At 46.7% G+C, this 12,612-nt stretch overlaps 1 protein-coding gene across 1 annotated transcript in view; it reads right to left on the bottom strand.

Annotated features, from left to right (window-relative positions):
• The window catches only part of LOC144694763 (broad substrate specificity ATP-binding cassette transporter ABCG2-like), a 165,145-nt gene extending 154,011 nt beyond the window's left edge, over positions 1-11,134 (bottom strand). Inside the window, exons 1-2 of the mRNA XM_078565338.1 lie at positions 11,018-11,134; positions 4,389-4,526 (exon numbers count right to left, since the gene is read on the bottom strand). Of these exons, the coding sequence (XP_078421464.1) occupies positions 4,389-4,526; positions 11,018-11,134 (255 nt within the window). The remainder of the gene's footprint in view (positions 1-4,388; positions 4,527-11,017) is intronic.
• Positions 11,135-12,612: the final 1,478 nt, after the last annotated feature.

Here is a 12,612-nt window from a genome sequence, read left to right as displayed (position 1 = left end):
TGAGGCCTAACCAATGATTTATAAAGATTTAGCTCAACCTCCTTGCTTTTGTACAATACTGGGAATGATTTAAAATTAACCAACTCTTTAGGAAACTAGTTTTGCCCTGATCCCACCAGTTTCAGATGGTTGGATTATGTTAAAATTACTTCTATGGATAAATCCAAGGATCCCACATGCTTGTTTTAGCAGCTTTTTCATTTTACCCTTCCACCTTCAAAAATTTGTGTGTGAACGCTCAGGCCTCGCTATTCCTGCACCTTCTTTAAATGTCTATATTGCCTCTGCTGATGCTCCCTCCCAAAATATATCATTTCTCACTTTGTTGCATTATATTTTATCTGCCTTCTGTCTGCTCATCGCCTGTGTGTCTCAGTCCTCCTCATTGTTTACTACATTTCCAAATTTTGTGTCATTTGCAAATTTTGAAATTGTGCCCTTATACCAAATCTAGGTGATAAATATTTAGGAAAAAATAGCAATGATCAAAATATCAAGCCCTGGGGGAACACCACTGTATGCTTCCTTCCAGTCTGCAAAAATAACTGTTTACTGTTATTCTATGTTTTCTGTCTCTTAGCTGGTTTTGTATCCATGCTGCCACTGATCTTTTAATCCTATGGGCTTCAATTTTGCAAATAAGTCTATTATGTGGGACTTTTGGAATGTGAAACACTTATTGAAAGTCTGTATACACAACATCAACTACACTACCCTTATCAACCCTCTCGTTACTTCATCAAAGAACGCACTCAAGTTTGTGATTTACCTTTAAAATAGCTACTCTGGCTATCATTTATTAACCCATGCTTCTTCATTTTCAATGCTTTATTCCTGCACACATTTTCATCAAATGTTCTTCCATGATTAGTCCTCTTTGCAGAGCAAAACTATTGAATGTGCAGCACATAAGTGACCTTGGAGACTCTGGGATGCTGTGCACATAGAATTTGGCCAACACTGCTGATCATAGAATCATAGGCCCTGATATTATCCTGCAGATGTAATCTGTGTGGGGTGGGGTAATGGATGACAAATCAGAAAGTATGGGGTTCCTGAACATCTTGCATGAATTTTTTTCTCCATGTTTCCAACCCAACAGCCAGCAAGGCCAACAAATCTGCACCAGAAGGATGTCTCAAAGCAACAGGTAGGGAGAAATCACTGTCAGGGGTTTAATGGGTGGGGTGGGGAGAGAGATGTTATTAATGGGATCTGATCTGTTGCAAGGGGACTGATCAAAAGGTGGCGAGGGGGGTGCAGGGAGATGAAGTAGACAGATTACTGGGAGGAGGAGGAGGATGAATGGACTTACAGATAAACTTGATGCACCTGGATAAAACACTCTTGCCCCACCTGGCTCTGTGAAACCAGACCAACTGCGGTTCAAAATAGAATCAATATTAAAATGGAAACACACAGCTCCTTGAAGGTTTCAACAATTGACGCACTTCTGGCAAGCAGAGTGGCTGCCTGTTCTTTAAAATCTATGACCTCCGGTAACCAACGCATTTGCCAGAGGAAACAGTTTTTCTCTACTTATTTTATCAAAGCCCCTCATAATCTCGAATATCTTCATTAGGTCTCCCCTTAGCCTTCTTTACTCTAAGGAAAACAATCCCAGCTGCTCCAATCTGCAATCCAGATTACAGATGTTGCCCGGAGATTTTTTTGCAGGTGGCTGCTTCTGCGATGATATGATAAATGATGGCAGTTTTGTAAGCCCAGCTTGGCGTCTCACAACTTACTTTCCTACCTATCTTGGTGTCATCAGCAAATTTAGCTACTATACATTCATGGGATGTGGGCCTCACTGGCAAAGCCAGCATTTGTTGTGTAATGATCTCAGTAGAGACCAGCAACTGTTTTTTTTAAATTAAAGGAAACCGAAATCTCAAGTTTTTTTACTCAAAGAATGAAGCATCAAGATTCCACTGTCTATAACAGAAGAATTTTTACTATACAAGACTCAAACAAAGCAAGCACTAAATACTACCTTAGATAACCTCCTATACTCTAACAACAGACTAATTGCGATTGATTATAAACTATAGATTACACATTAAATGGCAGAAACAACTAAGACAGATCTTACAAATTGTATCAGCAGTCCCTACACAGTATATCGGTTATCAAACTCAGTCACAAAGTCCTTCAAAACTCTGCCTTCCTCAGAAAGAATTGCAGTTTCTTTTTCTAGGAGCCAGCCTGATCCCAGACGACAGCAGTGCGCAACCAACCCAAGTTTCACAGACATGGTCTTCACCAAAAATGCCACATGTTTGCAGAAACTCCTCAACTCAGTCTGATGGTGTAGATCAAACAATGTTATCTTCAAGTAACAGAAACAGCTGCAGCAACTTACTCTCAGCTTCTGGATCTGGTCTCTGTCTTCTTCAGCTTGCCTGTATTGCACTATTGGACTCATCAACTGCTACCACCAAGCTTGGATGGCTCTATGTCCCTTTAGATAGCCACAACCAATTTTAGTCTGCCCAGAAGTTTTGGTTTCCAAATTCAGTTTCAGTTTATTTCCTTAGAAACAGGGAGGGTCAGTTTCCCTTTTTCAGTTATGATCTGCCTCAAAAACTACAAGCTTTGAAAGCACAGATTCCATTACAGTTTCCCATCCCTAATTGCTCTTGAACTGAGTGGCTTGCAGGCATTTCAGAGGGCTGTTAAGAGTCAACCACATTGCTGTGGATCTGGAGTCACACATGGGCAAGACCTGGGAAGGATGGCAGATTTTCTCCCTAAAGGAGATTAGTGAACCTGATGGGTTTTTTACAACAATCTGATAATTTCATAGTCACTATTACTGAGACTAGTTTTCAATTCCGGACTTTATTAAATTAATTTAAATTCCACCAGCTATTGTGGTGGGGTTTGTATCTCTTGGCCCAACAGCATTAGCCTGTGCCTCTGGATTACTAGTGTTACGGTTCCAGCTGAGATTACCCCTGGACAAGCCTGATCCCAGTATGGAACCCAGCTTGATGGATCCTAACTTTTATTTGTTTGTTTAGATACGTGGAAAGTAGCTACTGAAGAGTCACAGGAGTCAGCTGATGAACTTTTAACAAAAGAATAAAACATTTATTCAACAAGAAAAGATTAACTATATTACAATACTCCTTCACCCACAACTATACCTTTACAGAAATATACAGATTTGTAAGGATGACTCAAGTTATAAAAACTATCTTATACTCTAATGTTCACAGTAAGTGCACAGTCCATGTGAACCAATAAGCACCCTGTGGTCAGACACACCACACTCTGAAACCAAGTGACAGATGCCACCTCAACCAGATGCTATGGATCTCTCCTCAATTCCCCCTAGATGCTTGTCACACCGTGAGCCAACCGGTCTCACTGCACTCCGCCTTTCACACAGGGTTTCCAATCTCCACTCTCCAAGACCTCGCCTTAGAATCTTCTCCCAAACCAGCACTTTCTCTCAGACTCCTTTCACAAGGGTTCACCTTCCAGGGTTTCAAACTCTCCTTCCGATGTTCCTCTTCCCTGTGTCACCACACACATTCAAGCTGTCTTCCACGCAATCTCTCTCACCAGCTCAGCTGTCAACAGTATCACTGCTTCACATGCCCATAGCAAAGGGTTATAGACCTTCAGTTATCTCTTTGGATCTTCTTGCCTCTTGCAAGCTGTCCTCACTTTAAATCTGCTTTCTGCAGCTTTTGCCTCTTTAAATCTGAAGCTTGGAGTCTTTCTCTTTGCTCCTCACTCCTAACTTCATTAACAGGATCATTTCCAGATTCCTGTCCTTCCTTTTGACTAGAAGGTCTGCTTGGGACTTTCCCCTGTTTCTGTCTCACTCCTTTGGCCTTGAGACCTTCTGGTTCTTTTGGGAAATCTGCAGCTCCCTCTCCCAGTGTCCAGTCTCTCTGGGGTCCTGGCTTCAAACTGAATTTAAGACTGCTGTTTCTTTAGTTTTTCTGTGTGTGACCTGGGAGGGACCTGCCTCTCTGGACCCTTGTTGCTAAGCAACAGCCCAATTCTTCTACTCTTGTTTGTTTAACCTAGCTGCAACAGTCGTAAAAAAAACTTAATTAGAAATGCAGGCACCTTTTTAAAGTGAAACTAAAACTCACTTTGACCTTTCTTAACAGACACAGAAATGCAAATCAAGCTTAAACTTTAAAGCTAAAGCTCATTCCTAACACCCACAAATACCAATATAACTTACTTAAACTATTTCTATTTCCTAACACTAGTCCAGTGACATTACCACTACACCACCTAACCTTGGTGGGAAACTGAGTTCTAAAGATACAGTTCTAATTGTGCCACTTCTATCCCATGCCAGGCACAGAGTCTCATAAAATTACCCTGTACCAATATTAAAGAAAAATAAATGCTCTTACCTGAACAACATAACCAGATATGCATTTAAAATTTGAAGGTTGTGGAATTCCATCAATCAGGACTTCCCCAGACAGCCCTCTGCGATCCTTTCTTGCAGCCAGAATATCCAGCAATCTGATATAAATGTTTTTAAAAATCTAATATTAACATTAAATGCATGTCTATTTGAAAAAAAATTGATACAAACAAAGCAATCACATTTTGCGGTCAGACTCCTATTCTTTAGTATGGAGTTTATCAAAGCTCACATAACCAAGTTTAATCAGCTGATCATTTTAATCCCTGAAGCTTTGTCAATATACTTGGGAAAGAATATTCCAAATTTTACTTACACTGCAAATCACGTGGCTTTTGGCATGCTGATCCAGACAGTCCTGAATCTCAAGCAAATGCATAACTGAGTATGGACATTCACAGCCAGCCAGAAATTCACGATGGAGAAAAGAAACATAGAAACTCAATGTGTGCTAGACAAATGTAAAATGGATCCCACCGACCTGTATTAAGATGGCCCCTCATCCAAACTAGGCAGGATGAATTTAAAAGTGTCAAACGATAATATATGAACACAGGACATAGGAAAACGGAATTTAAGAGCAGCTGTAGGCCATTCAGCTCTTCGATCCTGCTCCGCCATTCAATAACACCATGGCTGACTTGGTTGTGTCTCAACTCCACTTTGCCTGTCTGCCCCCATTACCCTTGACTCCCTTGTCTATCAAAAATCTAACTCTGCCTTGAATAAATTCAATGACCCAGCCTCCACTGCTTTATGGGAAGATAATTCCACAGACTAATGACCCTTTGAGAGAAAAGATTTCTCTTCATCTCCATCTTAAACAGGAGACCTCTTATTCTTAAACTGTGACCTTTGGTTCCAGTCTCTCCCACAAGCTGAAACATCCTCCCCGTATCTATCCTATCAAATCCCCTCAGGATCTTTTATGTTTCAGTATGATCACCTCTCATTCTTCTAAACTCCAATGGGTATAGGCCCAACCTGTTCAATCTTTCTTCATAAAATAAGCCCTTTATCCCAGAAATGAATCAAGTAAAACTGCTCTGAACTGCTTCTAACACAATTATATCGTTATTCAAATGAGACCAAAGCTGTACACAGTATTCTAGATGTGGTCTCACCAAGGCCCTGTACAGCTGCGGTAAAACTTTCCTACTTTTATATTCCATTCCCCTCGCAATTAATGCCAACATTCCATTTGCCTTCCTAATTATTTGCTGTACTGCATGCTAACTTTTTGTGATTCACGTACCAGGACACCCAGATCCCTCTGCACCACCGAATTTTGCTATCTCTATTTAAATAGTATAATACTTTTCTATTCTTCCTGCCAAAGTGGACAAGTTCACATTTTCCCACATTATAGTCCACTTGCCAAATTTTTGCCCACTCACTTAACATGTCTATATACTTTTGCAGGCTCTCTACCTTCTCTTGACAACTTACTTTCCTGCCTCTCTTGGTGTCATCAGCAAATTTCGTTATCATACATTGATCCCTTCAGTAAATTCAGTAATCAACTTCTTTGGACACAGGACTTTGGCCTTGTACAAGTCACATGATGAGAACAGCTATGTATCCTGGCAGCATTTCAAAACAGCAAAAGCAATTTGCAGAGACGTGCAGCAGAATTCTCCAAGCCCTCTAGCAGTGGGTGTCCTAGGTGGCGTGCACGGAAAATATGATGCGACCTGTTTCACGACGGTATGAAGGCAGGTCGCGATCGACCGCTCAGCCTGCCGGCAGCGGGTTGTGTTTCCCGCTTTCGGTCGGCGGGGAGCTAATCGTAACACATCATCATATAATTAAAAAGCCATCCCGACAGGCTCTTGGAACCCCACCATATTGTCCGTCCACGTTGGCAGGAAAGCACGCCAAAGTGTTTCACAACAGCACGCAGGCAACATGCACTTGCGGTCTTAACTTTGGGGGAACTAAGGTGAGTGAGCAGCAGTGTTCTCCACAGCTCGCCTGTTGTTTACAGGCCTCAAGGGCACCGGGGGTGGGGGCAATTGATGCCTGACCCTGGAGGTGATTGCTGAGGGGGGTTGTCCAGGGGCAAGTGCTGGCCAGCCTTTGAAGCGACTGTTGGAGCGGGGAGGTTAGGTGCTATCCTGGTGCTGCATCCCACGCACAGGCAATTGAGATGGGGGGCAGGGTAAGCGAGAGAAGTGGCCACGCATTAGGGACACCTGTATAAACTGACCATGCCTCTTCAGCTGAGACAGATCAGGCTCGGCCACAGTAATACGATTAAGGTCAGGCTCCTAACCTGCCCGCCCATGCACCAAAGGGCCACCAAGTGCTCCGTATCTTACCCCTCCCCCACCCCCCAGCAAAGACTTTGAGTCTGCCACCACTTTCTTGGATTGCGGAGCAGTTGGACTGCACACGTTGTACAATCTCCTCGCCAATGCTGGCCATGTAGCAAGCAGTCACTGCTGGAGGTGCTCACAGCCCCTCGCAATCTCAGCATCCTGGTTTGGACCAGTGTCCCCCATGTCGCAGGTTGACAGGGCACCATGCAGTGCACTCATCTCTGGCCATCCATCGGGTGACCAGCACTCTCCGGGAATCATTAAGGGGCGGTCACACAGGGCCAGGAAAGGTGCTAAGTACAGCCATGATAACTACATCTCTCTCTCTCTTTCATGCTACAGGAGGACCATGTTAGGATCATGGATCCTGGTGACCTAGCTGTTTGCCTGGTGGCCTACAGAGACCGTAGAAGACTGAGGAGAAAGCGGCTGTGGCTCCTGGCTGTGCAAAGGCAGGAGCAGCAACCTCATGAAGAAGGGGCAGCAGGGGCTCCTGCAAACGCTGCCCAAGGTCTACAGGCACCGCCTGTCTGCCATTCCTGCAGATGACTGAGAACCAGTGTCACCGATGACTGCGCATACCCAGGGACCTGGTAACTCACATCTGCTACTTACTGCAGGGCTTGGCACCAAGAGGACATGGAGGGCATCCACTGCCAGTGGCTGGAAAAGTGACAGCAGCACTCAATTTCTATGCCACTGGCTCCTTTCAGGGCTCCCCAGGTGACCTTTGCGGGATTTCACAATCCACCACCCACAAATGCATCCATGAGGTCATGGATGCCATCTTATCCATGGCACACAACTTTGTGCATTTCACCCGGGTCTGGGACAGCCAATATGCATGGGCCATTGAATTTGCCCTGATCTCGGGATTCCCACAGGTGCAGGGTGCGATTAACTGCACTCATGCGGTGCTCAGGTCTGTCGACACACTTGGTGGACTTCATCAACTGCAAGGGATTCCACTCACTGAACGTGCAGCTGGTATGTGACCACCAGAAACGCATCTTGCAGGTGTGCGCACAGTTTCCATGGACTGTGCACAACGCCTACATCCTGAGCTGCTCGCAGATTCCTGCAGTCTTCCAGGGTCCACAGAGGCTGCAGGGTTGGCTCCTTGGGGACAAGGGCTACCTGCAGAGGTCATGGCTGATGACACCCCTGCGGCAGCCTCAGACTGCAGCAGAGTGATGCTATAATGAGGCTCATGCAGCAGCTCGCAACTTGGTGGAGCAGATCACTGAGATGCTGAAGATGTGGTTCCGGTGCCTGGACTGGTCTGGTGGAGCCCTGCAATACAGCCTGCAGAGGGTGTCATGCATCGTCGTGGTCTGCTGCGCCCTTTACAACCTGGCGATGCAATGGGGAGAGGAGCTGGTTGAGGAGGAGATGAAGGAGCTGCATGTCTCCTCCGATGAGGACGGCACCAATGGAGATGAGAGTGATGGGGTCCTCAGTGATGACAACAACGGGGCTGAGGCTCATGCACTGGCTAGACGAGGGAGGCATGCTCGGGGGATCCTCATAGCTGCCAGATTTGTGGAGGATGACGACATGCAGTGAGGTGTCCCCATAGATCCTCACATTGCAGTTATGAACGTTTGACTCCAGTCAGGCTTATGGCAGCGCCAATACCCCCTGTGAGAATGCTTCTGTCATGGAGATGCAGTGGAGGCCCTAATATTTGCTCGGTTGCAGGAGGATGATGACGACATGTAGTGAGGACACTCCATAGATCTTCACATAGCCTCTGAGAATGTCTGACTCTTGTCTGGCCAAGAACAGCTCACTTGCGTTCCATGATCAGGGCCATCTCAGAGACACAGCCATGAAACTTTAGACACATCTGATGCTGTGTCTGCCTTTAGCACCTCAGCCCTTCAGGAGCTGGTGCACAGCATCGCTGTTCACAGATGCTGGTGTGATGGGGGCTAGCCCCACTTTAAAGGTGCTGAGAGCACACAGAGAATGAGAGAACTCTGTGAGCCTGCCCACTACATTCTGGCAGCGATGACCACCACTGCCGAGGTGCAGGCATCAGTAATGTTTCCAGGGAGTGTGAGGCTTGACCATCACTGTGGTCTGAAGGCTGCACAGAGCACAGGGAAGAGACACCTGCCTTTTATCTTGTGTAGAAAGGTTTCTCATCTGAGTGACAAGAACACTGCTCATCATAACAAGGAGCCACAGGCAGGGAGACATCCTTAGGAGTTTATTGACAATAGTGGAACAGTATGTACAAGTGATCAACACCCGTGCCAAGGCTGTGCAACTACTTTTACCTAACTTTCCTAACCCTGCCGCTACAATTTGATGCTCCCCAGACATCCACAGCAAAGGTGGAGGCAGCCTGTTGACTGTGACGCCCTGTCTGTGATAACTTTGGCAGACGTCCTCTGGAGGGCCGAGACTTGGAGGGCCCCGGCCTGCTTTCGGGGTCCTGCTGTGTGGCAGTGGCACCCTCTCAGCCTATAAAGCTGCAGCTGCGGAGGTCACAGGAAGATAGAATTAGGATGGACTGGTCACTCGTGGAGTCACCTCCATGGATGGCCCTGGAGTGTGCACCTACTGATTCCCCTCCCAAGGATGCCTGAGGGCCCCTGGCTGACTCCGTGAGTGGATGGGGTAACTAGATTGAGATCGAGCTGCCCAGCACCCCTCACGTGTACACACTGTTGGAGGCCAACTCTGGCATCAGCAATAGAGTTAAGCCCGCGCAGCAGTGCAGGAGTGATGTCCTGGACCAAGGTCTCCAAGGCGGCCGCCATCCTGCCAGCGTTGACCTTGGTGCATTGCAACGCTGGCACAACCACCTCAGCCTGAAGACAGATGGACTCCTCCATCGTGCCTTGCAATCTGAGGAGTGCAGCAGACATCCCTTCCTGACGTTCCTGATCTTGCCTTTGCAGCTCCAGGAACTGTGACATGACTGAGTCCAGAGGCTCGTCATCTGACTCGGATTCAGCAACATTCTGGCACCTAGCAGTCCTCCAAATGCAGGACACCTGGGACGTCCCTGCCTCCACCTGCTGTGGATCAGACAGTGCAATGTGCTCACCAGATTGTGATCCCAAGTCTACTCTAAAGCTAGGTCCCACCAAGGTGCGCTGTTGGACGGTGTGGGTGAGCACTGTGATGGGACTTCAGGGAGGGTGCCTTCAGGTTTCTCTTCAAAGGTTTCTTCAGAGCTTGACTGGAGGCCCTGGGTCATGGACTCTGTCGGCTGTTTGGCAGATGTGCCTGCGATAGCAAGGGGAGATAATTAGTGCATGGCAGTGGCCTGTGAAAGAGGACACATTACCCATGGCATGATTGCCTGATAGAGCAGTGCCAACCTCACCATCAGCACAGGACCGGTCCTGGTCATCGCCAGCTAGCCGGATGGCTCGGTTTTTGAATTCTGTCAGAACTTTGATCTCCAGCATCCCTACACCTTTCCCTCCTGTTGTGTGCCTGTTTGTCCTGCAAGGATAGAGATGGGGAAAATGTATCAGGACGCCTACCAGGCCAGATGATAAGTATGCCTGGCCTGTGTGGGTGGTGAGTGGTCCCATGGATGTGATGAGGACAATAACGGTGTGCGTGAAAGAGTGAATGGTGATGTCCTTTGCACTGGCAGTGAGTGAGAGCCCTGTGGATGTGTGATGGATTTGTGAGCATGTGAGTTTGGAGTGATGAAAAGAGTGACTTACCCTGGCGGAAGTGAGGAGATCATTCATCCTTTTACGGCATTGGGTGGCGGTCCTGCTCTGCAGGGCATTTTCGCTGACCACCGCTGCCACTGCCTCCCAAGCCAGGTTGGTGACTTTGCTGCCCATCCTGCAGCCAGAGCAGGGGTAGAGCGCATCCCGGCAGGCCTCCACCACATCTAGCAGTCGCTCGAGGGATCCGTCGTTGAAATGGGGGGCTTCAGTCTTTTTTACTTTGCTAGCCATGTCTCCTGGACAGTGGTGGTGAGCTAGTGGTGACGAGTGCTTTGCTGGTGGCTGCCCTTTAAAGATGGCAGCCGGCGTGATACAACAGTACGGTGATGGCAGGCGGGCAAATGAGAGCCCGCTCGCCATGGAAATGGCTTGTTTTGCGGGAGTGAATAAGTAATGAGGTGGGCTAAAGGTGGGCATGAAAACCCGCCATTTTCATTGGCGGATAGGACTCCATTTTATCCGCCCACTACCGCACTTAGTGCAATTCTGGGAAAATTCCACCCATAGTTACCTCAATGTTCATCAAAGAAGCCATTGAACCAGCTGCAAGTCAATTATGCAGCCAAAGTAATAAACAACCATACCTGGAAAGTGGTAGAAGGACTCTCCCCATCCTGTTCCAGGTTCAAATTCACCTGAGAACCAACCTCCTGGAAATTCAACTGCAAGAAGTCTTGCTGCTTACTTAGGATCCTCTGCATTTACTTCAACTAAAAGCAAGAAACCAGCTATGAAAGAGCAACAAGATAATTATACTTTGTAATCATGTTGTTCTTTTCCTTCATCTGTATCTAACCTTTGTGGGAGTGTGAGGTGAGTGAGTACGACGTTGCTTTTTTTAAAACCTCCGGGGAAGAGTGGGATGATAAATAACCTCCTTTATTATAAAACTTTCAAAAAACAGCTTACTACTGCAATTATTTAAATTGGGACAATCACTCTGAGGTAAAAAAAAACACGCAACACACAAACAAAATACATTGATCACAGACTGTAACAAAACACAATTTTTTTCCATGTCAGCAGCATTAGTTTTTACATGTGGAATGCTCTCCTTCATTGGCAGAGGTATAGAATATAAAAGTAAGGATATAATGTTGGAATTGTAGAAAACACTGGTGAGGCCACAACTGGAGTATTGCGTGCAGTTCTGGTCACCACATTACAGGAAGGACGTAATAGCTCTGGAGAGAGTGCAGAGGAGGTTTACAAAAATGTTGCCAGGGTTAGAAAAGTGTAGCTACGAGGAGAGATTGGATAGTTTGGGGTTATTTTCCTTAGAACAAAGAAGGCTGAGAGGTGACTTGATTGAGGTGTACAAAATTATGAGGGGAATAGATAGAGTGGACAGGATAAAATTGTTTCCCTTGATGGAGAATTCTAGAACCAGGGGACATAGATTCAAGATAAGTGGCAGAAGGTGTAGGGGGGACATGAGGAAGAACTTTTTTACGCAGAGGGTAGTGGGCATCTGGAATTCGCTGCCCAAGTTGGTGGTAGAGGCAGAAACTTTAAACTCTTTTAAAAAGTACCTGTATCTGCGCCTACAGTGCTGTAAGCTGCAGGGCTAGGGGACGGATGCAGGAAGGTGGGATTAGAAAGGGCACCTGGGTGTCCTCGGGCTGGCGTGGACAAGATGGGCCGAATGGCCTCCTTCTGTGCTGTAACTTTTCTATGGGCAGAATTTTGCCCTTGGTGGGCATGCGGGCCCCACTGGCTCGGCAACGGGCGGACAACCGACCCCAACGGCCGAAACGGGGCCAGCCACCATTTTTAGTGGGCGGGCCAATTAAGGCCCGCCCAGCGGCCTGCCCGACAGGAACCGCTATGCGCTTTCTGTGCGAGGGGGGAGGGAATCACCAACTGTCAAAGTGTGCTGTTTCGCGCATGCGCGCAAAAGAGCGCACTGCTCCCTGAGACTAAATGCTGTCTCAGGTAGATTAGTGACAGTCTAAAAAATTTTAAAAATAGAAAAATTAAAATATTATTAACCTGTCCCCCTCATGTGATAATGTCACACGAGATGGGACATGTTAATAAATATAACATTACATTTATTAAAGTTTTTTAAAGCGGACATGAAACCTCATCCCGCCAGTGGATGAGGTTTCATGTATTATCAGAAGCCCGCTGGGGCTCCTGGCCTGCCCGCCAGCTTTAAGGTTGGACGGGCAGGGCC

Source organism: Cetorhinus maximus, chromosome 20 (assembly GCF_964194155.1).
Source record: "Cetorhinus maximus chromosome 20, sCetMax3.hap1.1, whole genome shotgun sequence".
Taxonomy (NCBI): Eukaryota; Metazoa; Chordata; class Chondrichthyes; order Lamniformes; family Cetorhinidae; genus Cetorhinus; species Cetorhinus maximus.
This window is presented reverse-complemented; position numbering and strand designations above follow the sequence as displayed.